Below are 27,290 nucleotides of genomic sequence, written 5' to 3'. Positions count from 1 at the left end.
CCAGCTGCAGGAAATAAATACAGTATAAAAGAATTAAGATTCCATTTGAAGGAGAGCAATGAAAGATTTACTGCTATATGATCCAAATTCCATATTCAAAAGGAATGGCTTAATCAGTTAGGGACAAATTTTCAGACATGGATGCAGCAGGTGTGCCCATAAGAATATACAATTTTAGAGCCAACTGCCAAAGGGTGAATAGGTTAAAAACTGCTTATGTTGTGCATTTGGAGTAAAGTATCATCTAAAAATTATGTGGAGAGCCTAAAAGAGCATTTTACTGCTAAAGCAAGCTAAGGGAGTGTATCCTTTGACTCTGGTGATGATGCTGTTGATTTTGGTTCTGAATATTCTTTGATCAGTTCCCACAAGGTGAGGATTCTTAATATATTTTTCCTGACAGATCATACCCATTTCCTAGTTCCTATATTCAGTGTGTGCTAATTCTGAGAATAATTCATTGGCAAGGGCAGGGGGGGAGAGGCGGTGTTCAGTTGAGAATAAAAATATTTCAAAGAGAAGACAGCACGTGCATATTGAGGGATGGGAACCAAAAATATGTTGGGGATTGTGTGAAACTAGAATGATTGGCAGGAGACTGAAGTTATGAATTGTAAAACTGAAATAAAATGAAACCTTCCTATATGAAGTAATTTTTTTTTCAGGCTCTTAATTTTTTTTAAATTAAAGCTGCATTTCTAGGTCACAATTATTCTGCAACTTTACAATAACCCACAATTATCAGACCTTTTACACAGCAGCACACCTGCACTTTATGTGGAGCACTGACTATAAATGGGATTTCACTGAAGAGAAACCTTCACTTCAGAACACACGTTATGAGAATTTGGGACTGATTCTCCTCTCACAACAGGTTTTCATTAGTGTAACTCCACTGACTTTAACTGAGTTACTCCTCATTTACACCAATGTAACTGAGAAAAATCAGCCCGTCTGAGACTATGACTTGAAGAGAGTCATTTTAGAGTCAGATTCACTTCACCACCAGTGTTGTATGCAGACATTTTGACACATTTCCAGAACATTCCATTTTTGTTCCACCAGACTTTCTAAAGCACAAATTCACAGAGATTTTATTCCTTCAACGCTACAATCCCACTCCCTGATAACGTCTTATGCTCCCAGTCACCCCTCATCTCCCTTGAATGCTTTGCATTCTTACTAACATGAATTCTAACACCTGATACTGATTTTCTATAGTGATAACCTGAAAATAAAAGAAATGGTTCTGTTTTCTCTCTTCCTCTGTCCTCGTTCTAACAGTGAAGCGCTGACCCCTTCACATCCCCATATTCCTCACCAACTGATAACTACAATTATGCAGAAACAAAACGAGATATTTACCACTTTCCCTGGATAATTCCACTGTAAATTAACCACCTCGTTGTCAAAGACCACACAAGTTACAACAATCGTTTCGCCTGTTTTATATACAGTTTTAAGGGCCTCAATCTCAACTGGCAGCTCTGAAGTAGCTGAGGGAAAAAGAAAGAGAGTGTACCAAGTTTAAAAACCATGTGCAGTATATGAATGGTGGACTTCAAGGACTAGATTCCAATTTCGTTTACGCAATTATGGTACAAGCAAGAAGAGAATCAGGCGCAATATTTTTACTCTCCTTTAAAAACTGAAAAAGAGTACCTTTCAAAATGTAGATGAAAAACTGATCTGACTTGAACTCCACTTCTTTAACAGTTGTTTGGCATGTGTATGAGCCTGCAGGAAAATTTCCTAGGAAGCCTTGTTTGCTGTCATAATAGGCATATACGACCTTGGCTTCACTGTTAACTAAAGCTACTTCAGCATTAGGGTCACTTGTACGACAAGGGATAATGGTGGAATCACCATCTTCTACTAGGATGAATTGATCCTCTGGTAGTAGAGGAACGAAGGGTATATCTGGATCTGTAAAAAAGATATGTATTTTTACATTATATCATTTTTAATGTGTCCATAGTACAAGAATGGAGACATCAGCAGATAATTATGCACCTTGATAGAAATGAATATATTTTGTTTCTTTACTTTTCCAGCAATTTCCTTTATCATATGTAAAACCACAACTATGTTAAAGTCACACACAGAGTCGACACACTCTCACCATAATGACATTTGCCATCTGATGAGACATGTAAGAAGACATCCCAGTAGTCCAACTAGAAGTCAGGATCTTATGTAACAGAAATATACCAGTCTGGGAAGTTTAAGGCCTCCAGGAAAAAGAGAAGTGTTATTATTTCCTTTAGATGTGGCTCTAGTGGAGTTTTCCTACAATGCTATTCACAGGCAAAAGGCAAAAAGCCAGAAAACCACTAATGTTTAGGTGTGAAAATTGTTGCCCATTCTTGTGGGATAAAATAAAAATGAAGGGCTACACTCTGCCTTTTGTTATGCAACCCCACTAACAACAATTTCCAGCCAAACCTTCAGGGTAGAAGTCCCATTTTCCAGCTCAGGGGCCTTGATTTATATTTTGGATCTACATTAATTGACACACACAAAAAGGAGATTAGGCTGCTTAGAATAAATGTCCTGGCTTTCACTGGTGTAAACCACTGTGATAGAGCATGAATAGCCCAAGGACATATCTACACCACCACTTTTGTTGGTATAACTTAATTTGCTCAGGGGTGTGAAAAAACACCCCCATCATGGAAGCACGGTGTGGACAAGCTCTCCTGTCTGCAGAGAGCAGCTACACAAGCTGACTCACCACTCTGTGCACTTTGTAAGAGTCCCCACATGAGGCAAATTGATGAGACAATAGATTAAGTGCCAGGTGATTAGCCAGTTAACAAGGTGATTCAGCTTATCAACTGAGGACAGTGAAGAAAGAGACAGGAAGAGGATGAAAGGGCTAGAGAAGTCCATGATATCAGGGAGGTGAGAGCTCTCCCCCCTCACATCCTGTGTCTGGAGAGGAGGTAAAAGCCTTAAGCTATGGGGAACAAGTGTTTGTATAGCACATTGTAAATAAAGCACATGATGTTGAACTTGCCACAGGCGTGTGTGATTGTAGAAAGGAATCCAAGGTGAGGGAACCCCAGTCTCCCCATTCCAGTCACCCATCATTTCCTTCTTTTATTCTAATTCCTTTTCAACTGTAATCTTAGAGCCCCTGTAATCAACGGTAAGAGTTCCTGAAACATTCATTTTATAAAAAACACTTTTTAATGTTCCTCTCCCTCCTTCTCTTCTGCTTCACCCCCCCCCCCCAAATAAAAAGTATTAGAAACCAAAGACATTGATTGGATTGGTTTTCAGCTAAATTAGTTAGATTGTTATTTTAAAATATTTCTATCTACATAGCTGATTCTATGTATTTCTATGTGTCCATCACCATGGTACCTTGGTGTCATTAACTATGGTTGTTCCATGTGGTTTCTCGAATTATGAGGCACAACCATAAAAAGGCAAACAAATCCCCAATATTTTTTAAAACCAATACAATGTACCCCAGTTCCAATAGCCATCCAATCCAAATTTGGTTTAAAATCTAATTGCAAAACATACCCAACTTTAAAACAGCAGCTCTGAAAATGATCATAATCTGCCACTTCTAAACACACAAATAACTGCTGCAAACCTAAGAGCTTGTGAGCCAAGGTTCATCATCAATTTTAATAATGGGAGTATAACACACTGGCAGGCTCCTTGTAACAACAATCCAAACACAGCACTATAGAACTCATATCCACTCAACTCAGTACATTTGCTTTCCAAATGTAATTAAAAACAGAAAGAGGCTTCACTTAGGTTTTTTTCCTGCTTGTATGGCTATTACATCCTTATGTAACAGTCATAAAGCATCCTGGTTTTAAGAAAGAAATTTGCTTTCCCTCACAGCCCTCATAATTTATTGTAGGGAAAGGAATTGCTTTGCACAAAACAAAAAAACAAAAAAAGTTCATGGTGGAAACAGAAATTTTCCTAAAAACTCTAAAATTAGGTGAAAAAAGATTAACTTTTGCAACAGTGTCAGCTGGCTCTTTAGTGAGGGGAAAAAACTACAAGATGCCTATGCCTTGCAGATCTGGTAGGCTCAGGTCTAGGGGACTGTGACAGAATGTACGCCTGTGTCCACACCCGACCCACTGTTGTAATAATCTTTGTACAAAGTATGCCTTGCAGGGTATCATCTGCAAACTCATTTGCTAGTCAATATTCTCCTGATAAAATATGTGTGACAACACTGTAGGTGAAGTTATAAGATTCCACTGTATGGTGATCTTAACACATGTTCCAAACTGAGGTTGGTAAACTTGTCTGTCTCAAACAAAGGAATGTGCGCTCTGATTACTTTGCATTTAAGCAATAAACAAAGTCATCAAGCAGGAAGGGTAGACAAAGAAACCTCAAACAGGTAAGAAAAAACAGCAGGGAACATCCTTCTCCATAGATTTTTTGTCTCCTGAATCTCAGCTGGAAATGTTTTCCAGGAGGGGGACTAACACTATAAAAGGAGACAAACACCCCAAAGGAATCCCTCCTCTCTTCCTCTCTCTCTCTGTTCACTGCTTAACTACATCAGAAGCAGGGCCGGCTCCAGCATTTCTGCCGCCCGAAGCAAAAAAAAAAACTGCGATCGGCAGCAGCAATTGGGGAAAAAAAGGCCGCAATCGGCAGCGGCAGTTCAGAGGCAGGTCCTTCACTCCTACTGGGAGTGAGGGACCTGCCGCCCCGAATTGCTGCAGGTGCCACCCCTCTCCCCTGGCCGCCCCAAGCACCTGCTTGTTAAGCTGGTGCCTGGAGCCGGCCCTGCCCAGAAGGGACACAGGAAGCAGCCATTGAACGGGCGAAGGGATCCTGGCCTAAGGAGTTTGGTCAGTAAGACTGCTGAGAGCAGGTGGTGAGAAAAACATTGCTTTGAATGTAACATAGTTTAAGTTAGGCCCCAGCTGCATCTTATCCTTTCCTTATAACCATTTCTGACTTGCAGTCACTTAAAATCTTTCTCTTTGTAGTTAATAAACTTGTTTTATCTAACCCAGTGTGTTTAAATGGATGTGTCTGTGAAATTCCATTTGAGGTCACAAGGTGTATGCATATTATTTCTATTAAAGGAATACAGACTTTGTATGAATCTGTATTGTCTAGGAGGGGGCTGGACAATACAAGACATACATTTCTGGGGGGAAATCTAAGACTTGGAGTGTGCTGAGGTCACTCTGCAGTATAACCAAGGCTGCTGAGGCCAAGGAGTGGCCGGCTGGCTGCAGCACACACACATACATAGCTGGGAGTGACTTGCATGCTGGAGGCTGTTTGTGAGCAGTCCAAGCTGGAGGCTACAGCAGCAAAGCAGCGTAAAGGGCACCACAGGTTAGAGGGCAGGGGTGACACAACTACTCATTAGTTTGGATTGTACCCTGGTACATCACAGGAACATAAAAAAAAACCTTCTTGAAGGAGTCTTCTGATATCTGTCTTCATCTTCCTTGTCCTCGAGCTAATAGTGAGCTATTGCACTATCCAGCAGCATCATTTTTGTAGTGGGCCACTTAGAACTGACTTGATACTGAGGTATAAAGCCCACAGGCTCTGCCCATGCTTCAATAACTGTCTTAAGAACAAGTGTTGGTGCTGCAAGTTTTTCATGGTAAATGTAGAGGGAAATCATGGAAGAGTCATGCTAACATTGCATGTTATGGTCTATAGAAAACCCAAATGCCATTGCAAAACAGACTTCAAAGTTTTAGGGCACTTCACAAAATCTCTGATACTGCCTCTTTCCCCTTACATAATCTTTTTGTAGTCCAGGCATCTTTTTTTTCCCTTCACAAACATGTTAAAGTTTTACAGGGTGACTTGCAACCTCTTTTCTTTTCCCTTGTTTTCCTGTACTGCTCTTGCAGGCTTACACTCAGAATGCTCACTGCCAGTCTACCAGTCTGGTACTTTGTGTCCCTGCAGTGCTGTCTCTAATCCCCTGTTTCCCAATAGAACCCCAGGCAGTCCTGTATAATGCTTTACAAAGGCTCTCAATAAAGTTTGTAAAGCCATTTATCTTCACATCCACCCACTTGCTCCCCCATCCACCCACTCACCCTCCCGTGTCCCACACCAAAATCCCCAGATGTCAAATGTTATAGTCTCTTCCTTTTTAAAGACGTTGGCGTTCGTGGATTCATGTGACAGTCAGTCATAACTCAGCCAGTGACTCCTATTACAGCCATGACAAATAGGTTTAATAGACTTTTGACTCCAACCTCAGAGAATTTGCAGACAGAAGGACATTCTATGACATCCCTACCCCCCCAGAGTGTGTGGGGGAGGAGGGGACGAGGTGGGCACTTCTAAAAGGGAATGGGAAGATTACCAGGTGGGGTGATGTTCCCTGAGATCCCTGTTAAGTGGTGTTCTTATTAATAACAATAGTATAATACCTAACTCGGTAGATTCAAAATGCTTTATGAAGGAGGTCAGTATCATCTCATTTTACAGATGGGGGAAACTGAGACACAGAAGGGACGTGGCTTGCCCAGGGTCACCCAGAGGGCAAGAGGCAGAGCCGGGAATGAAACCCAGATCTCCTTGGTCATAGTCATGTGCTCTATCCACTAGACAACACTGCCTCATTGTTTTTGCCACTGTCATTTCTTTGGGTCCAATAGATTTTTTCCACTGTGCATGAGAGGAAGTTTGGGGGCAGGAAAGGCAGGTCTTGCTGTGAAAATTGTGGCAAATGATGCATGAAAACACCACATTATTTTGCCAGACTGGCACTCACTGCCATTTCTTGTTTCCACTTCTCTCGTGACAGGCGTTCCAATACAGCTACATCTTACTAATCGCCTTTGAGTCCTACACCCTGTAAATATGTGAGCATCCGCCTGCACTGCAGTTCAAGTTTTCTATCAACTAATACATTTCCACACTTCAGATATTTGAAAGTAGCAATATATAGCCTCTGAGCTATCAGTTCAAATCCAATTTAGGTCAATAGAGACCAAGAGCCATTGCCATTCATTGACTATATAGTGGTATTCATGAAGTTAGTTGGTCTCAGTACAGGTCCCAAAGAACACATTACACAAGCCACCACCAAATAGTTGGCATTAGTGTTCCCCTGGTTGGAAGCCTTAGCAAAGAAGCCAATAGGCATGGAGACAACTACGTACAGTGTGCACTCACAGAGCTGGTCTCCATGTCTGAATTGAGGTATCCACTGGGGGAGCACTGCCTTTTTCCTGCGCTTTGTGGAGAGAAAGCTTCAGCCTCCAAGACTGTCAATTCATTACCTTTCATGAGAACTAATTCATACCAAACAAAATCAATGTGAAGAGGAGCATGCCCAGCCCAGATCAAGAGGTTGCTCTCCATTTAAATGCTTAATAGGATCCTTGATATTCCTACAGAGCAACCCAGGCAAACCTTTCTGCTGTAACACAGCATAACCCACTCACCAGGCACATAGATGTAGATATCCTTCCCCTCCACCTCCCCGTCCTCCTCTTGAGTATGATTGTAGTAACAAGTGTATAATCCGGTATGAGCAGCTGAGGCATTCCCCACTTCCAGCAAAGTCACAAAGAGACCACTGTTGTTCTCTTCATTTCTAATGTCTATTCTGTGGCTTCCTTCAGCCATTGGGTATTGCCAGGTCACTTCGCTGTCTCCAGAGCATTTCAGAGTAAACGAGGCATTCAATTGCACGACCATTTCATCTCTATTCGGAAGAACAGTCGGCAATGGAAGCTGGCAGAAAGTTAGCCATGGTCCTGTCAAAGGAAATGAATAAGTAACCAGTTACTAAGCAGAACATGCTCACCACATATATGTGAGAAAGGATGAGTGATTTATCTATAAAACAGCCATGTTTATGAACAAACCAGACATACTAATCTCTCTGTAAGTGTGCCCTTTTGAAAGCAGTCACAGCATTTCCCTATAGAGGGCAAAATAATTCCTCTTTGAACCTCTCAGACAAAATACTGTTCATTTCAGTTCAGTCCGACTTGCATCGAGAAATGAAAGACAAAGAGTTTAAATTAGCGATGGCTCTCAACCAAAACCCCAGATCCAAACAGCCCCAGACTTTGGGAGCATTTTGTGCTAGATCAACACCTGTATCTGAATATTACAGCTGACCTCTATTTCTGCAATGGGCTACAGAAGTAGCTTGGATCCAAACTTTGGTTATGTCTCCACTGCAAAAAAAAAAAAAAAAAACCCAAAAACCTGCGGCAGCAAGTCTCAGAGTTTGGCTCTACAAATTTGGACTGCGCTATGGTGCTAAAAATAGCCATGCAGAGATTCCAGTTCGGGTTTTTAAGCCCACCTCAAAGCCCAAGCTCCAGCTCAAGCCAGAATGTCTATGTGGCTATATTTAGTGCCATACTGTCAGTCTTGCAAGCCCAAGTCTGTAGACCCAAGCTCTGAGATTCACTACTGTGAGTTTGGGGTGTGAGGGAGGAGCATTGCCGTGTAGACATACCCTAAGTGGCTCAGGCCCACCTCTAGTTGAAATGTAGGGAAGATATAATCAAATAAAACCATAATTCATTGAACAGGATATTGTAATGGAGTGCTTTTAATGTGCAATCTGGATTTACAAGGCCAGGTTCTCAGGTTTGGGCAAGTTGTACTTTGGCTGGCCAAAGGCTGGCTCAGTCCCCACCCTAAGTGAGAATCCCACCCAGCACCACAGCCCCCGAGACCCCAGAGAAATCATCAGGGAGGTAGATAAACGGTTTGTATGCCAGAGGACCAACACAAAGCAGGTTTAGTGGAGCCAAGGACTGGGCCCATCGTGGTCTCTGTTCTGCTTCTCAAGCCATTGCAAGTATTTTACCTATATTAGCTAGTAATGCTGGCCTTTTTTATATTTGGCACTTTGAGGCAAAGCCTGCCCTGCCCCCCATTTCCTTCTGCTGATATGGAAGGCCTGCTCGCCAGTGCAGTTATGTGGCACAGAGTAGGAGGATGCAGGGATCCCACCCAGGCAGCCTGCATTCTGCTGCACATCATGGAGCTCTGCTCCCATGTGCTGCTGAAGAAACTCTGGCGGGAGAGACGTGGCATGACTGGTGCATCAGCAGTGACACAGATCCACTGGCCAAACCTCTTCCCTCCGGAGAGAGAGAAGCAGCTGCAGAGGTTACTATAGCCCTGAGGCTACAATAGTACCTTCACAGTGGATTCCATTCCCCTCCACAAGGGAACTCCCTTGTATCATATCCATTTAACTGGGCTGCTCACAGGCACCAAGCTGTGATCCTTAATCAGTAACAAAAGATGGACTGTCCATAAAAATATGAATATTTTCAGTAGATTTAATCACAGGCTTGGGACTGTGTTCCCGGCAGCTTTTATTATAATTAATGTCAGAAAAAAAGAATTTACAGCCGCTTGACTGATCATCTGTGCTGTAATTCATGATCACTGATCACCCTGAAAACAAATCTATCTGAAACATTGACTGTAGAGCATTGATTTAAGCCCAGATTTACAAAGGAGAACGAATGAAGCGACACAGGGAATTTAGGAATGTTACCTGTCAGGAGACATCCCAGGAGCAGGAATGTCCTTGGGGAAGTACCCATCACTGCGGACAACTGAAACAGAAAAATAGAAAAGCAGGAAAAAGTAAAGTTAGTGAACTGATTGATAAAGGCAATGAGCTATTTGCAGTGCTTCTGACTCCATCGCCAGTTTAGGAGTACATACTGCATATTGCATACAGAGCTCTCTCCAGGAAAGGATATGGACACAAATTCTGCACTCGTGGCCCAGTCGTGCTGAGCACCTTCTGCCCACAATCCCTACAGCACCTTGCAGAACTGGGCCCATAATTACATTGCTCTATGCATGGAGTAACTCCACAGAAGTGAATGAAGTTGCAATGGAATTACATCGGTGTAACTAATGGCAAGATCTGGCCTTTGGACTGCTTACAAAATGGGATGGTAGCAATTCTGAGAGAGAGAATATATTTAAAACCACTTTCTATACTACAAAATACCATCATCTGCTAAAGTTCTATTTTACCACTGTATCTACTCTTTAGCTTGTTCAATAAATGCATTTGTTTCATTTAATACGAATTCCCTTGATCAAGAGACCTTCTATTTAAAACACACGCTGAAGCTCTCTAGTAAAACACAAGAGAGAGCACAAGACTGCAGTTGTGTTTCTACAGTACCTCTTTTCCCAAGCAGCATGAAGAATAATGGATTATTTGGAGTTTTCTGGCCTTCTAAGCTATACAGAGCAAATTGCCATAAGACAGCAGGCAGTGTCCAAGGGGTAATTGCAACAAATAACTGTCTATCTACACTATATCCACAGGATCTTCTTTGTCCGCATGCTTATTGACCCCCTCAAAGAATTCTAGTAGATTGATGAGGCATGATTTCCCTTTACAAAAACCATGTTGACTATTTCCCATCAAATTATGTTCATCTATGTATCTGACAATTTTGTTCTTTACGATTGTTTCAACCAATTTGCCCTGTACTGAAGTGAGGCTTACTGGCCTGTAGTGCCAGGGTCACCTCTAGAGTCTATTTTAAAACTTGGTGTCACATTAGCAATCCTCCAGTCATTTGGTACAGAAACTGATTTAAATGATAGGTTACAGATGACACTTAGTAGTCCTGCAATTTCACATTTGAGTTCCTTCAGAACTCTTGGGTGAATACCATCAGGTCCTGGAGACTTATTACTGTTTAGTTTATCAATTTGTTCCAAAACCTCCTCTAATTACACCTCTTTTTGGGTCAGTTCCTCAGATCTGTCACCCAAAAAGAATGGCTCAGATTTGGGAATCTCTCTCATATCCTCAACAGTGAAGACGGTCTTTCCTGCCTCTTGCCACATGTGGAACAAACATATAAAGCAGTGTTGCAAACCAAAATGTGTTTCATACATTGTGAAGGACTTGAGCAGTGTGGTGACAACATAAAGATTTACAAACTACACCTCTACCCCCATATAACGCTGTCCTCAGGAGCCAAAAATCTTACCGTATTATAGGTGAAACCATATTATATTGAACTTGCTTTGATCCACCGGAGTGCACAGCCCCCCCCCCCCCCCCCCCCCCCGGAGCACTGCTTTACAGCGTTATATCCGAATTCGTGTTATATTGGGTCGCGTTATATCAGGGTAGAGGTGTACCAGCTAAAGGAACATATGCAACAGCTTCAGAAATTCAACAGACAGCATTCCAGCAAAGACAAGCCATTCAGTCTGATTTTGCAATTAACAATAATGGCCATGTGTTTATGTATCTGCCTCCCACTGATAACAGACTCTGGGACATCAAAGAAGTCCTCTGGTTTCAGCCTCTTTTCTCACTTTTATCACATTTATATCCTGTATTTCTTTAGATAAAGTAACCCACTGTACATCTTTAAAGAATTCCCATACTCTGCCTTATTGATTTGACTGCTAACAGCTCGCGTTCCCCAAGACAGTGTTACCCATACTGTCTGCCAGGTTTCCTTTTGCCTTTACAGATAGAAGGATCTCTTACCACAATATATTGCTTTTATGGACTATTCATTGAAAACAATGCAGTCTATAAAGAAATAATGTGGATCTTATTCTTCCCTTACCCTGATGCAAATCTGGAGTAACTTCACTTGAAGTCAATGAAGCAAGTGATGCTGGTATAAAAGCAGTATAAGTACATGGAGAATCAGGCCTATAATACCCAGTGTAACTATGGGTGATGACACTATGCTGTGACATAGTCAAACAACTTAGCTACCATGCAAGCCAATGGGAGCTAAGTACCTGAATCCAATGCAGCAATGTAGGGATTTACTAAATGTTCATTGACAGACTGGCTGCTCTTTGAGATCTTATTCCTTTGATACCTTCCATCGATGACATATTAACCTATGGGACAAGGTCCAGAGGAACCTACAGCAACTGAGAAAGAGAGAATAGGGATACACATATGATTCTTCATCATGATTCCAGTTTGAATGGAATTGCACATTGTCATGCATCTAAAGAACAATGCCATGCCAATGGGTTCTTGCATATGCTTGCTTTGCCTGTTTGCCTAACTCAGTGCCAATACTTTAGGCAAACTATTGGTGGGAGTAAGTATATTTAGTTCCAGCCTCTAACTGGGCAAAAAAAAATGTCTCATCCCAGGCAAGAGAAAGAGTTAGTCCATCCCAGCCCTCCATGCTCTTTATTTTAACTATTTTCATTTAGTCAGCTTCAGTAAACACCCCAGGTTCAGTTCAGAACACCCCACGAACCTAATCCTTATCTGATGTAAATTGAGTCAATAGAGCTACACTAGCTGAGGATCTGGGCCAAGGTCATAAGCACATGTGCAGTGTATGCATAAATATGGTGTGATTCTTCATTCCTTGTACACCCTAGGACACCCACTGATTATAATGGGAATAGGGAGGCATGCAAAGAATGTTAGATCTGGCTCAAATTTCCAAATTAGTCTGCCAATATATATAAAGCAGAGTGTATAGAGTAAAGCAGTAATTGTATTTATTTAGATTTTTTAAGTGATCTACATTAAATGTTAATATTTCAGTTACTTATTTAGATGATACTAAATCATGAAAGGAATATAATCAAAATCTTTATTTATAAGGACCTGGTATGCCAAACGGTTGCTATCAAGTACAATGCTTAGCACCATGAGTAGTTCCATTGAGTGTGGTGTGTAATTCAAAACAAAATTTGTAAAATTTGTATCCAGAATGTTGTGAACCTTGATGGAAAAATCCATATAGAAAATAATGAGAGACCCAGTCAGTCATTCTGCACATGCTAGAGGGAAAGCACCAGCACTATGGGGAGGAAAGAATGATATTAATCTTTCATTCTGTCATAAATTAGGCAAAGATCTTCACCAGGAAAGTAAAATTGTATATCCATCGTTAAATTACAGAAAATAGCCTCATTTCCCATTTGGTACCAGTCACCTGCATTTAATCCAATTGGCCACATGATGGCAGTGTTGATCCACACTAATGCAGCCAAACTGCATTTCTTTGGCAGAAAGGAGCGTCAGTCTCAGAGGTGGTAGATGGAATTTGAACGACTCCAAGTCTCCATGGATCAACTTGAAACTGTCATTTTATACGGAAATTATTTTAACTTCATATGAGCAATAGTCTTGGTAAAAAGACTTGATCCTGCAACGTTTACTCACACCTGCAGTACTAGTGGAGACTGTTGCAGAAGCAGGTCAAAATACTATTATCTCTTCAGGTTTTGGAAACATAATGATGAGATTATCTTAATTTGGGAATGATTTTGATGCATTTAGTGCAGGTTCTCCCTAAAACTGGCTTCTCTGGGGAAGCTCTGAGCTTTTCCAGAAAAGGCTGGATCAAGGTAAGAAAAAGGAAAATATTGGATGAAAATGGTGTGCTTTACTATGTTGATGTAAATATGTGGACACTGCCCCCTGTAACTTTTCTTAGTCATTGGCTCCTTTTGGCCGCCACAAGCAGCCAAACAAAAAACAAACAAACAAACAAAAAAAGCCGCGATCACGATCTGCGGTGGCAATTCGGCGGAAGGTCCTTCGCTCTGAGCGGGAGTGAGGGACTGTCTGCCGAATTGCCGCCGAACAGCTGGACCTGCCGCCCTTCTCTGAAGTGGCTGCCCCAAGAACCTGCTTGGTAAACTGGTGCCTGGAGCCAGCCCTGAGTGAACAATAGCAAGTTCTGAAGATTTCCGTGCATGCTAAGAGGAAAGGACAACGCAAACCAAAACCAAAAACACTTCTGTGTCTGTCCACTTAAAATACACTAGCAAAGTGCAGTTTAAAATTAAATATTTTTTCTTAAAGAGAGGGTTGCTCTACTGCTCCTTTCAAAATATTTACATTCAGGGTGGCCTGAATATCTCTCCTGTACCACAGCAAAGTAACAGTTATTAAATATCAATTCTAACTCTGTATTAAGTTCTTACAGTGTGTCCAGCACTATACAGGACACACAGGCAGCAATATCTGTCCCAAAGAGCTTACAATCTAAGACCCTAATCCTGCAGTTCTGATGAATGGGGCAATCCCCATGTTTAGCCCCTTTGACTTCATAGAGAGAAATAAAGCTTTCCCCTTGCAGATCAAATTGCAGGATCAGGGTCTAAATTTTTAAAAAGAGAAGACAGTTTAAAGTGGGAAACCCAAAGGAAAGTTTAACTTGAAAGCCTGGGGGTGGGGGCAGGAGGTTCTGTCTGTTTGCATTTTAAGCTATTAGCACTTTTGGGGGGGCGCAGGGAGGCAGTCTTCGGAAAACCCTGCTCTTTGAAACAGCTGAAACAAACCTCTTTGGCTCAAGGCCATCAGAGTATGATATGCATCCAAACCCTAGTTTTGACCAAGAGTACAATACAAAGAAAATGAGGTTGAAAATGCACCTTACTACATCCTGCTTTCCTTGGTACCAAAATCTGTATAAACCACCCTGCTGTATGAAGATCTCTTTGTAGCCTACACATCTGGTGACAAATAATAGCAAATATGGCCCCAATCCTACAGTCAGAGCCACGCTGGCAGAGTTCTGTGCATCCCCTCCCCACACACACTGATGTAATTGCAGAAACAGAGCCATCATTTAAAAGTAAGATGACCAGGGGAACCTGGTGTTTGGGGATTCTGAAATTCCCTTGAACTTTTTACATATACTTTCATGCTTCTTGACACTTTATCAAGTTTTTGGACATATTTCTCTTCATTCAAATCATTGCTTAGCCAGGGACATTTCTTTAAAAAAAAATGAATAGAAGCTAAGAATGAAGATGCTTGTTTGAAGATCATATTCCCTGATTCTAGGGCATTTTTTTTTAAAAGCCAGATCCCCATAGTTCAAATTTTGCTTGAGCCAAATGGAAGGTGAACCTCAAAATCTTCGATTTCTGTCCTAGAAATTGTTTTTGTCTGATCCTGTCTCTGAATCCACTGACACAGCCCCTGAGTCTGGCTGGAGTGACATTGACTTCACGAGGATTCTGGGTTGCTGCAGGGAACTGCACTAGTAGATCCCATGCCAGGATCGGCCCCTGAGATTGGAAATTCTTGCGGTCAAGAACCATAGGCCTGATTCCTCAGTGTGTTGCTCCCGCTTTACAGCAGTGTAACCCCACTGAAATCAAGCAGTGGAACTAACCTAGGGGACGGTACTACTCAGACACAGTCTAGAATCTGGCCAATATGCCGTAAACATTGTAGGGCTCAGGCGGTAACCATAAGAATGACTGCTAGGGGGCAGTACAACACTGCAAACGGCTTTTGCAGAGCCCAGCCTGCCCCAGATTGGATAATCTACTCCTGCCTCTTCCCATGGGAAAACATTGTCTGGCATCATCCAGCCTATCCACCACCTCACACCACACAGGCACCAGCCCTGCTCTCCGGCGCTAGCCGTTTAGCTAACGCCTCGTCCCCCACTCCCTCCCCAGAGCGCTGCTTTGGGGCTGCCGAAAGCAACCTCAGCACTTCTGTTAAACCAGGCAGGCTTTGTTTGCGGGGGAAAGTTTCTCTGGCTGCCTTTTTTTAACTGTCGATGCTAACAAATGGTGAACGGTTAGGTATGTTCTCGCCACTACATCCCGCCCCCAGCTTTATGGGAGGAGGCTGAGATGTTTCCCTTATGCACACACGGAAACGTATGGCACTAATTGCTGGCAGGGAAAAAACTGCAGAATCAACATTCCTATAGAATATATATATACACACACACACACAGCTGAAGGACGGAGCTCTGTAATTCTTCCCTTCCCCTCCTCCCAGACCTGACTCAGATGAAGAGGCCACTAATTTCCTTCTCTCCCTATGGGGCGCAACCAATTCTCTGCGAGAAACCAAGGTTTGAGATTTCAACCTGGAGGAAACTGTGTCAGATCCATCAAACCATTCTTCTCCCCAACTCCGCTCTCACTAGGTCACGTTAAAATTTCAGTGTGGGTTCAAAACCAAAGTACACACACTCACACATATGGAAAATTCCTGGAGAACTTAATAGAGATGAAACCAGTAAAGTCCATGGAAATTGAATAGGTGCTATGAAAACTACTCTAAAACCCCCATACATTTCAATAAAAAAAATGATGTCCTTTATTTAAACCAAAATCCTATGGCGGAGAATATAATTCTGGATTACATTCAAAAAACCAACCGTGTTGACCCCTTTCTGTTAAAGTCTACAGGACTTTGGCATTATGGCTTGTATGCACACACACATACACAAACAGGACTCAACTGGGAAGCCCAGTCAGTCTCCATTGCCAGAGAACAACTGGACATTGTAAAGACTGCCTTGATGTTATCAGTTTGTTTAGTTTGGGGGGGGGGCGGGGAATGTTTACATTCACACTTTCAAACCCCCTGTTCTGTTTTTTAAACGTCTGGCCAACGCTTGCCACTTATTGACTGACTCCGAGATAGTGAAGGCCAAATGATGATAGGGTACCCCGAAGCGAAGAAAGTCAACACATTTTAGGGAATACTTATGTATAATGTTTACCATATTGGAAAAAGCCGAGGGAGCTGAGAGTTAGCGAGAAAGGATTAACTTAAAGAGCTCAAGAACAATGAGAGACCCCAGCAGTGACGTCAAATTTCAGCCACTTCGCTATTTTCATAGGAAACAATAGCAAGACCTTTGCCAAGCAGAAGCAACAACCCTTAGGCGAGCCAGACAGAAACGAAACAAGAGGTGGGGAAGAGCCCCACAAAATCGGTCTTCACTGGGGTGAGTCAAATGTTTTCCAAGCGCCACATTTCCTTGATCTGTCGCGCTTGTTCAGAACTTCTTTTTCAATCCCCTCCCCAAGCCTTAGGGGCCCACTTCAGATACGAATCCTAGGCCACACTATTCCATGTGCCAGCAGATCTCCACAGCGGCTGTGGGGAATCTGCAGGGTCCCCTAAAGCCGCTTTTCCTGGGGGCTTGAAGAGGTTAGGGATTCACTCTGTCTATGCAGGATGCCCGGTCTTCTAGGCGATCCGAGGCTGAGGACTCCCCTGCGCAGATAAAGGCGTCCACTAGGGATAGAGGGAAAGAGTTTCTCCCTCTGCCTGACCTCAAACCTTCTCAACCCGGGAACGCTCCATGGCTGACACACGACGCAGTTACAGCTGGACACGCTCGGTGGGGCGAGCGCAATCCGCATTCCGCGGACCACCTGTCTGATGAATGGGCACGGAGAGAGAGGTGTGCACGCCAGACATTTCACTCCCAAATCTGCTCCCGGGGATGCAGTTGTTTGCAAGGCGCTCTTCGCAGGGATTATTGGACATCTAGGTGGGACGTCGCCAAAGCAATTGGAGAATTTGCACGTGGTGGGGTTGAAAACTCCGGACAGAAAATAACCCTGTGATCCAGGCAGCAGCGCAGTTGAAGCGGTGTTTGTCATTGTAATTACCTCACAGGAACTAAAGGCAGCACGCTCTCCTCTGGGATTTACCCCAGTCTCTGTTCCCAGACGTGTTGCTGAGTCTTGAGGGCTGGTGCTGGCTCCTTAGATCCATCCATCTTGCTCCAAAACACGGTCCAGCCCTGTTCTTAGGAGTGTCTACTCGCTTCTGGGTCCCAGTCCAAAAATGTTGAGCAATGCAGCAAAGAGCCAAGAAGCCATTGCCTAGTCGTCTCGGGACTTTTCCAGGGGACTCCAGCCTGGCAGGGTCAGCAAGTTTCAACCTCAGCGCCCGACAAAATCCAACCAAACACCTCACAAGGGCTGATGGTCCCTTACACTCCCTGGGCACAACCCAAAGGGCTCGTCCGTCTGGGCTGCGGCGGGCTGCCAGGGACGGGGCAGACAGCTAGGGGATGCTGGCAGCTCTGTGGCTCTGGCATCGCACGAGGAGCGCAGCTGGGTGTGTGTGAACTGGGACACCGCCAGGTAACAGCCCAGAGCGCAGAGTTCAGCTTCCCCGCTTGCAGGGAGAACGGAGAGCGAGGTGTAAAAACCGCCGGGCGCAAGGATCGGGGTGGGGGATGATTTGCCCCTGCAGACACACAGTCCCCCGCCGGTGGAGGGGGCTCGAGGGGTAGGAAAAGACGAGGGAGGGACAATGGAAGAGAGGGACGGCAGATCGGACCTGATGGAGAGAAGGAGGGCTAGATAAAATCCAAGGGGGGATTGGGACCACGGCGACCAAGGGAGGGGCCGAGAAAGACCCTCCTCTTACCTCCGCCAAGCCCTCTCAGCTCCCCGTGTACGCTGCCCCAAGAGCTGATCCGAGCTCCTCGGCAAACTCGCCGCTTCCCTTCCCGTTACGAGATTCCTCCGCCGATCCCTGTCTTCACACAAAGGGCTTCACTCCAGATTGGCGATAGGGGGGCGCGGAATCGCTCCCAGCCCGGCGGCAGGAATGCGGCGCGGTGGCCCCTCCGCCCCAGCCCAAATGTGTTTGTCATTAGCGCAGCCTTTCCGCCAGCGGGGCAGCCTCGTCCAGACAGGGGCCCCGCGTCCCCCGAAGGGTGGTCCCCGGCTGCCGCCCCCCAGTCCGGACTGTCGGGGGCCCCTGGCCCCGCCACTCCCGGGAGATCGCTGCTCTCTCCCCTGCCCCCAGGCCACTGGAGCTCCTATTCCATCCATCTCCGGAGCCGAAGGGGATCGGTGATACGTGTCCATCCTTCGCTCCTCGACCAGTGCCCTCGCTGCCTTTCTCGGGGTCCAGCGGGTGCCCCGACCTCGCCCGCCCCCCGTCTCCATCCAACCCCCCCATCGCCCATCTCCACAGCCCTCTCCAACAAAGCGCTATGCCTCCATTCAGAGCGTTCTCACTGGAGGGGGAACGCGTCACCTTCCCGGGACAAACCACCTTCCCAGCCCTAGCAACTCCCCGTGCGAGCCCCCTAAGGAGGGAGCTGCCCGCCGAGGAGCGAAAGTCTCCAGCGCCCTTTGAGTCTCAGGCGCAAACTTCCAGAGTTAGGGTTTTCAGCGAGGATCCCCTGAGATGAGCCGCCCCCGTGCCCTGGCTCTCCAGTCCACACAGGGGCTGATCCCCAGCAACCTTCCATTCCTTGGATCCGGATCGGCAACGTCCACTGGAATGAGCATAAAAAGTGGAACACCCCCCCCCTTACCTTCCCGTTCACACGTTAATCCGCAATGAAAAGTCTAGAGAAAGAGTCAAAAATATGTCCACGTCCTCTCTGACTTTTCCTCCTCCTCCTCCTCCTCCCTCGTTCCCTCCAGTTCAGACTGCAGTGCTCTCAGAGACCGCGTCTTGTAATTGATTCGATGTTAGAGTCCATCCTTCCAAAACTAATCATTTGCTTTAAGTAAATAGCTGTCAGGAAATGAGCCCCCCCCCCGCCCCTTCAGAATAAGAGCCGCCCTGGTCCGGTCCGCGCCTGAAGCCCAGCCTCCAGCGGCTCTTACGCAGGCAGGGGGGCCAGTCAACCTCCAGCCGGGGAGAGGAGGGGCGGCAAGTGGAGCCATATGGCCGGGGAATGGGGGGCGAATTTGAGAGTTTTGCACTGCAGGGGGAAAAAGTTTCCTGAAAACCCACCGTGTTCCCAATGGCACGAATGAGCTTCCCTCCACACACGCTCTGGGCAGGTGGGCGGCTGCTTAGGCTGGGGTCCCTCTCCCAGTGTCAGGGCATGGATGAAGAAGCTGAGATGGAAATGAATTGGTAGCTTAGTGATGTCTTTGATGCCCGACTGAGCTGGGGCTTGCTATAGAAAGGAGGATGGATGGATGGCTGTGAAGCGCCTGGCACTCACAGATAGAGGCGAGCTCCTGGTATTTATGAATGAAAGGAACAACGAAAGAGAACGCTGTCCGAACCCTGCTGTTTCACACGGGAGGATCATGTGCTCTAGCCCTCTCTTCCTAGACTTGCTCAACTTCCAAAGCCACCGCAAAGCATTAAGGAGCTTGAACAGACATTGCAGTCGAAGCCTTTGGGGTTTGAATGGCTCGGTTTAGAATAGTCTCCGGCCAGAGCTTTGATCCCCAGCCGGGAGATACACGTATCTCGTCGGGCTCGATTGTTGCTATTTGCTGGAGATAAGTGTGTGTGTGGAGAGAGAGAGAGACTGAGATGTAATCGTGGGAGTCAGATGGGGCTGCTCTTCGTTTTCTGGCTAGCTCCTACCAAACGAGGCACAGCGAGCACAGCTTCGTGCCACTGGAGTTATTCAGCTGTTGGGTGCGAGGGGGCACTGCAGCCCCAGGAATGGGAGCTGAGGTGCGTTTTACATCCCCTTCTCCAGGGCAGAACTTGGGGTGGGCAGGGGTGCGTGATGCCGGGGAGGGTGTCCTAGAGGAATTTATGTTAAAATTGCGTCCTCGGTTTTTTTCTGCACAGCTTTCCCTTTTTCCCGCCTTGCCTTTATAGGCGCTCGTCCTTCGTCCGCTACTAAACAAAAGAAGTTTGTTCTCAAAGTCATGCAATAGACTCTGGTGGTTTTCTTCCTCCCAAACGAAGGAGAATTGGTCTCTGAAGCGCAAATCCCCCGAAGGGACTGGGCAGCGAGAGCTGTGAAAGGCAGGGAGTGTAATCCTATTCAAACTGAGAGCCCTCTGGCTGCGTTTGCAGGGTCCCCCCTCACTGGGTTGTTTGGTGCTCCCAGTGCCTGCAGCCTTTTGCGTGTTCTCCACCAAGGCATCTTCGGCTTGGGTGAGTGCACAACCTCACTATTGCTTCCACATGTTCCTTCAGGAAATCATTGGAGGCAGATATATGAACAGCCCCTTGTTCGGAATGCTAACAGGATACCGTAATGCTTGTAAATAAATACCAGGCTCCAATCGATCAGCAAGCAAGGAAAAAATATATGTAGCTTGGAATTATTTTAGCTACAAGGTTACAAATGGCCTTGCTCTTTTAACTGGTGATGGAGAGAGGAAAAACAAAGCCTCTAACGAAAATGATCAACCCTGCATGGTTACAAGGGTTTAAATAAAAGTGAAATTCGGAATTTTAAAACAAGGCTCACATCAATCACAACAACAAGGAGTCTGGTGGCACCTTAAAGACTAACAGATTTATTTGGGCATAAGCTTTCGTGGGTAAAAACCTCACTTCTTCGGATGCCTCACTCCAGGATCGCAAAGAACTCTTTAGTAGCTTTGCAAAGTAGCTTTGTTTCGGCTGGGATTTATTTGCGTGAATATCGCCTGGGTATTAAATCCCTAAAACGATGAAGGGGACATCTGATGCTGTAGTGCCCGGACCAGATGTGAAGGGAGAGCCACTCTTGCAAAGAGAGAAAGAGAACAGAGAGAAAGAAAAGAAAGGAATGTTCCTTCTGGTTGTAATTACCTGTCTAATTTGAATAATGCTTTTGTTATGATCATTAACAAACATTCGCTAACTGCTTCCATGTGGGATCCTACAGCGTTTAGAGAAAAAGTAAAGGCACTTTAGCAGTACAGTTCTTTGGAGGATAATCTGGTATTTCGGGACCTAGCGTCTTAATTACTGGCTCTATCAGCCATCTAGAACATGAAATATGTATCTAGTGCCTCTCCTCCCTCAGGGTAAATACAACGTGGCTAGTTACAAGCCATAGGCCCTGTCCTGCTCTCACGGAAATCAGTGGCCAAACTCCCTTTGCCTCCAGCTGAGGTTAGGATCGGACCCAACGTGTACACGCCTCCGAAGCAGGAAATACCGCTAATAATCCAGTTTGTATTGACTCTGTTTCTGGCTTGTTGCAGGGACCGGTGCCTGAAGTTCGACATTTTCAGCCGTTTATCTTATCAGTCACCTAAGTCACCCTATTCAGTACCCAGGCGAGCTGACTCCAGCCCCCTCTGTGTCACTCGCCCTGCATGGCTTACACAGGGAAGAGCGAGACGCCCTTTCCATTCTGTTGTTCTAAGATCCTACAAGATTGTTGTACAGAGCAAAGCAGGGGGCCATGTGTGGTCCCCAGCTTAGAAACAGGGCGAGAAACCTCCCCATTTACAAGGCTGGGTGTTTATTATTTTTTTCTTATCTAGGTATCTGGTTGATAGAAAGCAGTGGAGATGCACACCATATGCGTGCCTTTGGCTGGAGGGCTCCGTTCTGCCCCTGTTACTATCCCGGCCGCCTCCGGGCCATTTGCTGGGGGAGAGAGAAAGAGAGAGAGAGAGAGACCCCACTGTGCTCCTGTCCCACTCCTCTCCGCTCCTCCACTTATTGTGCTGAGAAACAGGCTTGGGAAATGCAGGGATCCTGTCACTGATCACTGAGTCGTGCGGGGCGTGCAAAAACATTGATGAGGTGGCACTCCAGTGTCACATGTAGCCCACTTTTGCAAGCAACGGTGAGGAATGGACGTGAAGCACTAGCTTGTGGGGAGGGGTTGAGGTTAGTGGAGGGAGAGAAGGAACCTGGATGGTTAAGAAACCAGTTTCAAATATAATTCAGCATCTGGATATTTTCAAACAACCCCAACCCCCCAGCACTGTGGTTCCCCATGGCTTTGCCAGAATCAGCCTGTTTAAGGGTGACGTGTTGAAACAAACCGTCGGTCCTCCTAAACAAGCCCTCTCCCCCCAAACACGGCTTAAGCCGTTCACATTCCTTCCCCGTTCGGCTTCTGTGACAAATTTTCTTATACTTCGAATTCCATCCAAGCGCAGCTGGATTCGGATTCATTTCGCAGAGCAAAGAGAAAGCGTTCGACTGCTTTCCTTCGCTGCTGTAAGGCTTTTGGCCCTATCCCACGTGGTTCAAATGCCCCCCTTTCTGTTACAAACGCTTCCAACGACTTAATGGCAAGGGCAGTTCAGCCTGAAACCGAGGGCATTGTGCTCTCGGGGGGACTTTCTTTCCCAGACTGTTTATGTGGCAGACAGATGGGAGCTTCGCGTCTTAAACAAAACATCGGGAGCCCAGCTGACAGGGCTGTTGCCTCAAAGTACATGTTTACACTTCAAACCTATACTTCAGCGTGTGTATACACAGCAGCGCTGGCCCAGCCAGCAGGGCAATGGTAGATCTTATCCACAGATCAGCTCGCCAGTGCTTCAAAGCCCAGATCTCGTGGTGGGTCCAAAAGCGGAGGGGAGGAATCCACATGGAAAAGGGGGTAGCCGGGGAGTGAAGTTGAAGCGAGCAGCGGTTCCTTGTCCAGAGCTGTTCATGTGGTCTGTTTATTGCGCTGGGAGCCTTCAAGCTGCCTCTCTGGCCCCCGCAGCGCTATTGGTCCCCAGGAGAAGAAACAATTTGCTGTAAATAATGACCCTTTCCTGCGCGTCCCTCTGGCCCAGGGGCGAGATGGGTTGAGTTTAACTAGCTGAGCTATTAGGCAGGCTAATGGTTTGTTAATTTGGATCCCTGTCCTCTACTGTAGCGGGACAGAGCTCGCTGGGCTCCCTGGCTTTTATGTGTGCCTTCATGCCGCCCTCCAAACCTGGCAGCATCGGATCGGGCACTGTTTTTAACGGCCTTCATTTGTACATGGGGTCGGGATCAGATGGAGCGGGGATGGAGTCCTTTGTCTCAGCTCGAGGAGGTCTGGTTTTAATTATCCTTACCCATGTTTAAGCATTTACAGCATGGACTTTGAAGCACTGTGCTGACCGATTTCATCTAAACCCCTCCTCTTCCCCGCCCTACCTTTGTGACTATCTCCTTGAAGCTGACACTCTTTAAAGTCAGGGACACGCATCTCTTATACTTTTCCAGCTAACTTTGCTTATTTCCCGATACGCTCTAAGGTGGCGAGCTACAAGGAATGAACTAATCAATCCCTTGTTTTGAGCTGGCTCCTAAATAAACGACCGCTATCTCTGGATCCATTAAACTGAATCTCCCAAATCGGATCTGTGACTTTTCTGCACAGAGCCTGGCCAAACCTTGCTACGCACCGACACTCAGGTTGGCACGTCTGGTGCACTCCCAGCTGTAACCACAGTTACCTGCGGCCGAGTAGCATTCAGAAAAGTGAGAACTTCTTCCCTACTGTAGAAAACATCATAGAAATGACTTTCCAGCCCGATCCTTACATTCGAATGCACCCGTGAGCAGCATGTGCATCAGCGGCCACAGGAAATGGCTTTTGGGAAATCGTTTTTGATCCCCGGCCAAATGAGCCCTACAAGCGAGAAACACTGAAACCAAATTCCCTCGCGTCTCGGGACGTTTTCATAAGCAGCCTGATTTCCACGCGTCTCCAGCTTTTGCTCTGGAATCGTTAAACCACTTAGCATCATCAGAGGTTATTCGAGTCACTTCAGGACGATTTCTTAAAGGGCTTCTTGAAAGGCTAGGAGAAACAACCGCGTTTGGATTGGGTTGGTGTATTGCCCCCCCGCGATGTCACCTTTAGTTTCAAAGCACAAATCTTGTTTCAAGCGTTGAACTCGGAGAAGCGCCCCACCAAACCCCCGAGAAGGAGGCTTCTCAACGCCTCCGCTTGTCGCCACATTTTTTTTGGGGGGGGGGGCACAGCAAGAGGGTTCTTATCCCTGCCAGACTAAACAACTAGCCGAGCAAGTAAATCAAGCTTCCCAGAGACACTACACTGGCCGTTGTGAAGACAAAAGCAGAGAGGAGAAAAAGAAATCCAGTCGTCACCTCGATTGAGTCTGACAAGGCTAGCCAGGCCCTCTGCTGACGTGCACACATTTACAGTCTCCCTGTGATTTTTTTTTTCTTCCCCAACACCAGTTCCACTCAGTCTGTTTGTTCAACATAATTTGGCTTTGAATAGCAGGGATCCAGTGACACTGCAGGGGAGCTGAGCCAGACAAAAGAAGTTAACGGTTAGTTCTCCCCCCCCCCCCTTCCTCCTACCTTTATTTTTATTCACAACATTGTTGGCTAAGGTAGTTGTGCCCAAAGTTTTTCTACTGAGGCTGCTGCAGCAACGTGGAGATGTTTTACTCATTGTTGCATTTGGCTTTTAACATTAAAGGATGTCCCCCCTACGCACCCTCCCCCAAAAGGCTGAAAGCTTATTCTCTGAAAACAAGCTTTGTTTTCCTTCGGCTCCTGCCCTGGGTGTTGACTGTGGCAGAATAAACAGGCTGCTCTGGGCCTGAAGCAGCCCTAACCCAGTTTAGGGGTGAGGTCATCCAGCCCAGAGAGGCAAGGAAAAACTGACTCTTTGATATGCTCGCTGGAGCAGTCAGTATTTCCATAGGTCCCCCGTGCCACTTTTCACCACTTTCTGCCATTAGTTCCTAAGTGAAATTGCTTTCCTCGGCCTTCTTAAGAGACAGACAAACGCATATCCTCATATTAGTATTTATATTACAATACTTAGAAGGCCCACCCAGGATTGGTGCACCAACTGTGCCCGCATAGCAAGAGACAGTCCCTGCCTGGGAAGAGTTAACAATCTAATTAGCCAGGCAGGCAAAGGATGGGAGGAAAGAAGCACATTATTCTCATTTATACCTGGGGCGCTGAGGCACAGAGAGATTTGCCCAGGAAGGCTGTGGCAGAGCTAGAAATTGGTACAGAGTTAAATGTACCGTTGGTAGATCAGATAGATGGATAGGGTAGGACACAGGTATGAAAAAGTCAACGAATGTCCTCAAAAGCAGGGGAGAGGGACATTGAACATAAAAGCCTCCAGATGGCATGAGGATGAGCATTAAATCCTAACGATCTGGGGTGTGTTGTTAGTCAACGAAAGGATTATTAATCTGCGTGCTATGCGACTTTCAAAATATCACGGTATGAACATCTGTTAGATGGTTGGGAAAAAAACGTCTGCAGACTGCTGCGGCAGTAGGAGTATTGCACAATGTGGGCTGGGGCTTGTTGTTGCAAGAGTTTAGTTGATATGGGACGCTTTCAAGCAATTTGGAGGAGGTGTCTGCACTATTCTTAAAATCATAGTAACTCCCTCGTGCCTTCATAGGGCGGGACAGTTAGAGAAGAGTAAATCTTGGAAGAAATGTGTAATCTGTGAAACACTGAAACATTTCCTGGTGGCTACAGTTAAAACCACTAGAGGGCACTCCAGTCCAACAGAGAACTCAACCTCTTTCAAGGAGCCTGGCAACAGACCAAAGTGACATTGGTCAAATTCTGCATCGACAATTCAAATTTTACCTTTGTACATAGCATTGCCCCCGTCTCGCTGAAACCAACTGCTGCCTCTGTTCACTACAACAAAGACAAATACGACTCCTGCTTAGGAATCTCCATCATGAATTCTTCTCATTTGCAGCCAATTTTATTTTATGAAGATTTTCTGCTTACTGTTGCAAAGGATGCTGGTGGTTTCAAACAGGCTATATAATGTAGGTGTGAATGTGAGCGCTTTGCTGGGAGACGACCCAATGCAAAGCCGTTGTCTGAAGGTATTCATATGCCTTGCTACACTTTAGAACTGGTTTTTTGTTTGTTTGTTTGTTTGTTTTTTGCCTCTAAAAAAATATTAATTTTGGAATGAACTGTTAAATATTCATAATGCCCCAAGACAGTTCATTCCTAATGATTGATTAACAGAATTAGATCTGTTTGGTCCAGCAGTGCTTTCTGCATCTGATCATGAAAGGAACCTACCTTTGTTCTTAGTATTGTATACATATTCGGCAGTGCTAATCTGAGGCCGGTCAGATTCACTGCATGTATGACATTCTGCTGATAGCTCCCCCAGGGAAGTGGCAGCAGGGATGAAGGTGGCCCAATGAAGCAGAGGTTAAGGCCCAGATCCTCCACTGGGGTAGATCCGCACTGATCCACCCCAGCTGACAATCCCCCTTAGTTGCCATATTTAATTACGGACAGAATTCTCTTAGGCTTTGTTCTTTTAAAAGTCTCCAGCCTGTTCTATTTGAAATGTTTTCAGTTTACAACAATTAATGGATTACAACAGCAAATCAATGTTGCCAAATTCAGACAACGTTGTTTATGCAGTTATTGACTATCAGTACCATTCCCCTTTACAGCCTTTGATACTGTGAGATCTGACAACGCCTTGCCAGCTCAGTTCCTAGATAGGAAACCTGAAAGGAACATCCAGCTGCTGCAGGAAGTGTTTTTAACCCAAATTATATTTTGAAAACTAAGCACTATATGAATTGGGCCAGATTATGTTCCCTTGTTTAAAACTGGTGTAAGTTCATTTAGCTCGGTGGAAATATTCCAGATTTAAACTGGTATAACAGATAAGAATGTGGCTGCCCTACATGTCTTTTCTTTGGCAATAAAACCAGAGATGTACTGCAAAGACAAATAATTCAAACCAGAACATCATTTGGGAGCCCTTTTATTTAACATATGCTATAAGGGTTTTAAAGACATTTATTCTCTATGGTAGCAGCATTTTTAAATGTTCAGTTTGATTCCAGTAACCAAGTTAACCCTTGAGAGCAGAATATGTTTCAAGTAACTGTGTGCACATAAATATATCATT

The 27,290-nt window shown here is 45.3% G+C and overlaps 1 protein-coding gene across 5 annotated transcripts in view; it reads right to left on the bottom strand.

The window, feature by feature from the left end:
* Nucleotides 1-19,238, bottom strand: part of PDGFRA (platelet derived growth factor receptor alpha) — a 49,613-nt gene extending 30,375 nt beyond the window's left edge. The window contains exons 1-6 of one of the 5 annotated variants that reach the window (XM_054029100.1): nucleotides 19,056-19,238; nucleotides 11,764-11,901; nucleotides 9,518-9,578; nucleotides 7,428-7,742; nucleotides 1,663-1,926; nucleotides 1,366-1,496 (exon numbers count right to left, since the gene is read on the bottom strand). In XM_054029100.1, the coding sequence (XP_053885075.1) occupies nucleotides 1,366-1,496; nucleotides 1,663-1,926; nucleotides 7,428-7,742; nucleotides 9,518-9,566 (759 nt within the window). In that variant the 5' untranslated portion in view covers nucleotides 9,567-9,578; nucleotides 11,764-11,901; nucleotides 19,056-19,238. Of the gene's footprint in view, nucleotides 1-1,365; nucleotides 1,497-1,662; nucleotides 1,927-7,427; nucleotides 7,743-9,517; nucleotides 9,579-11,763; nucleotides 11,902-16,484; nucleotides 16,956-17,385; nucleotides 17,604-18,154; nucleotides 18,178-19,055 lie in introns of those variants that run through there. The other 4 variants (XM_054029098.1, XM_054029102.1, XM_054029101.1 and 1 more) reach the window with 4 other exon arrangements.
* Nucleotides 19,239-27,290: the final 8,052 nt, after the last annotated feature.

Source organism: Malaclemys terrapin, chromosome 5 (assembly GCF_027887155.1).
Source record: "Malaclemys terrapin pileata isolate rMalTer1 chromosome 5, rMalTer1.hap1, whole genome shotgun sequence".
NCBI classification, from domain to species: Eukaryota; Metazoa; Chordata; order Testudines; family Emydidae; genus Malaclemys; species Malaclemys terrapin.
The sequence above is the reverse complement of the archived record's forward strand: the minus strand, read 5'-3'. Positions and strand labels throughout refer to the sequence as shown.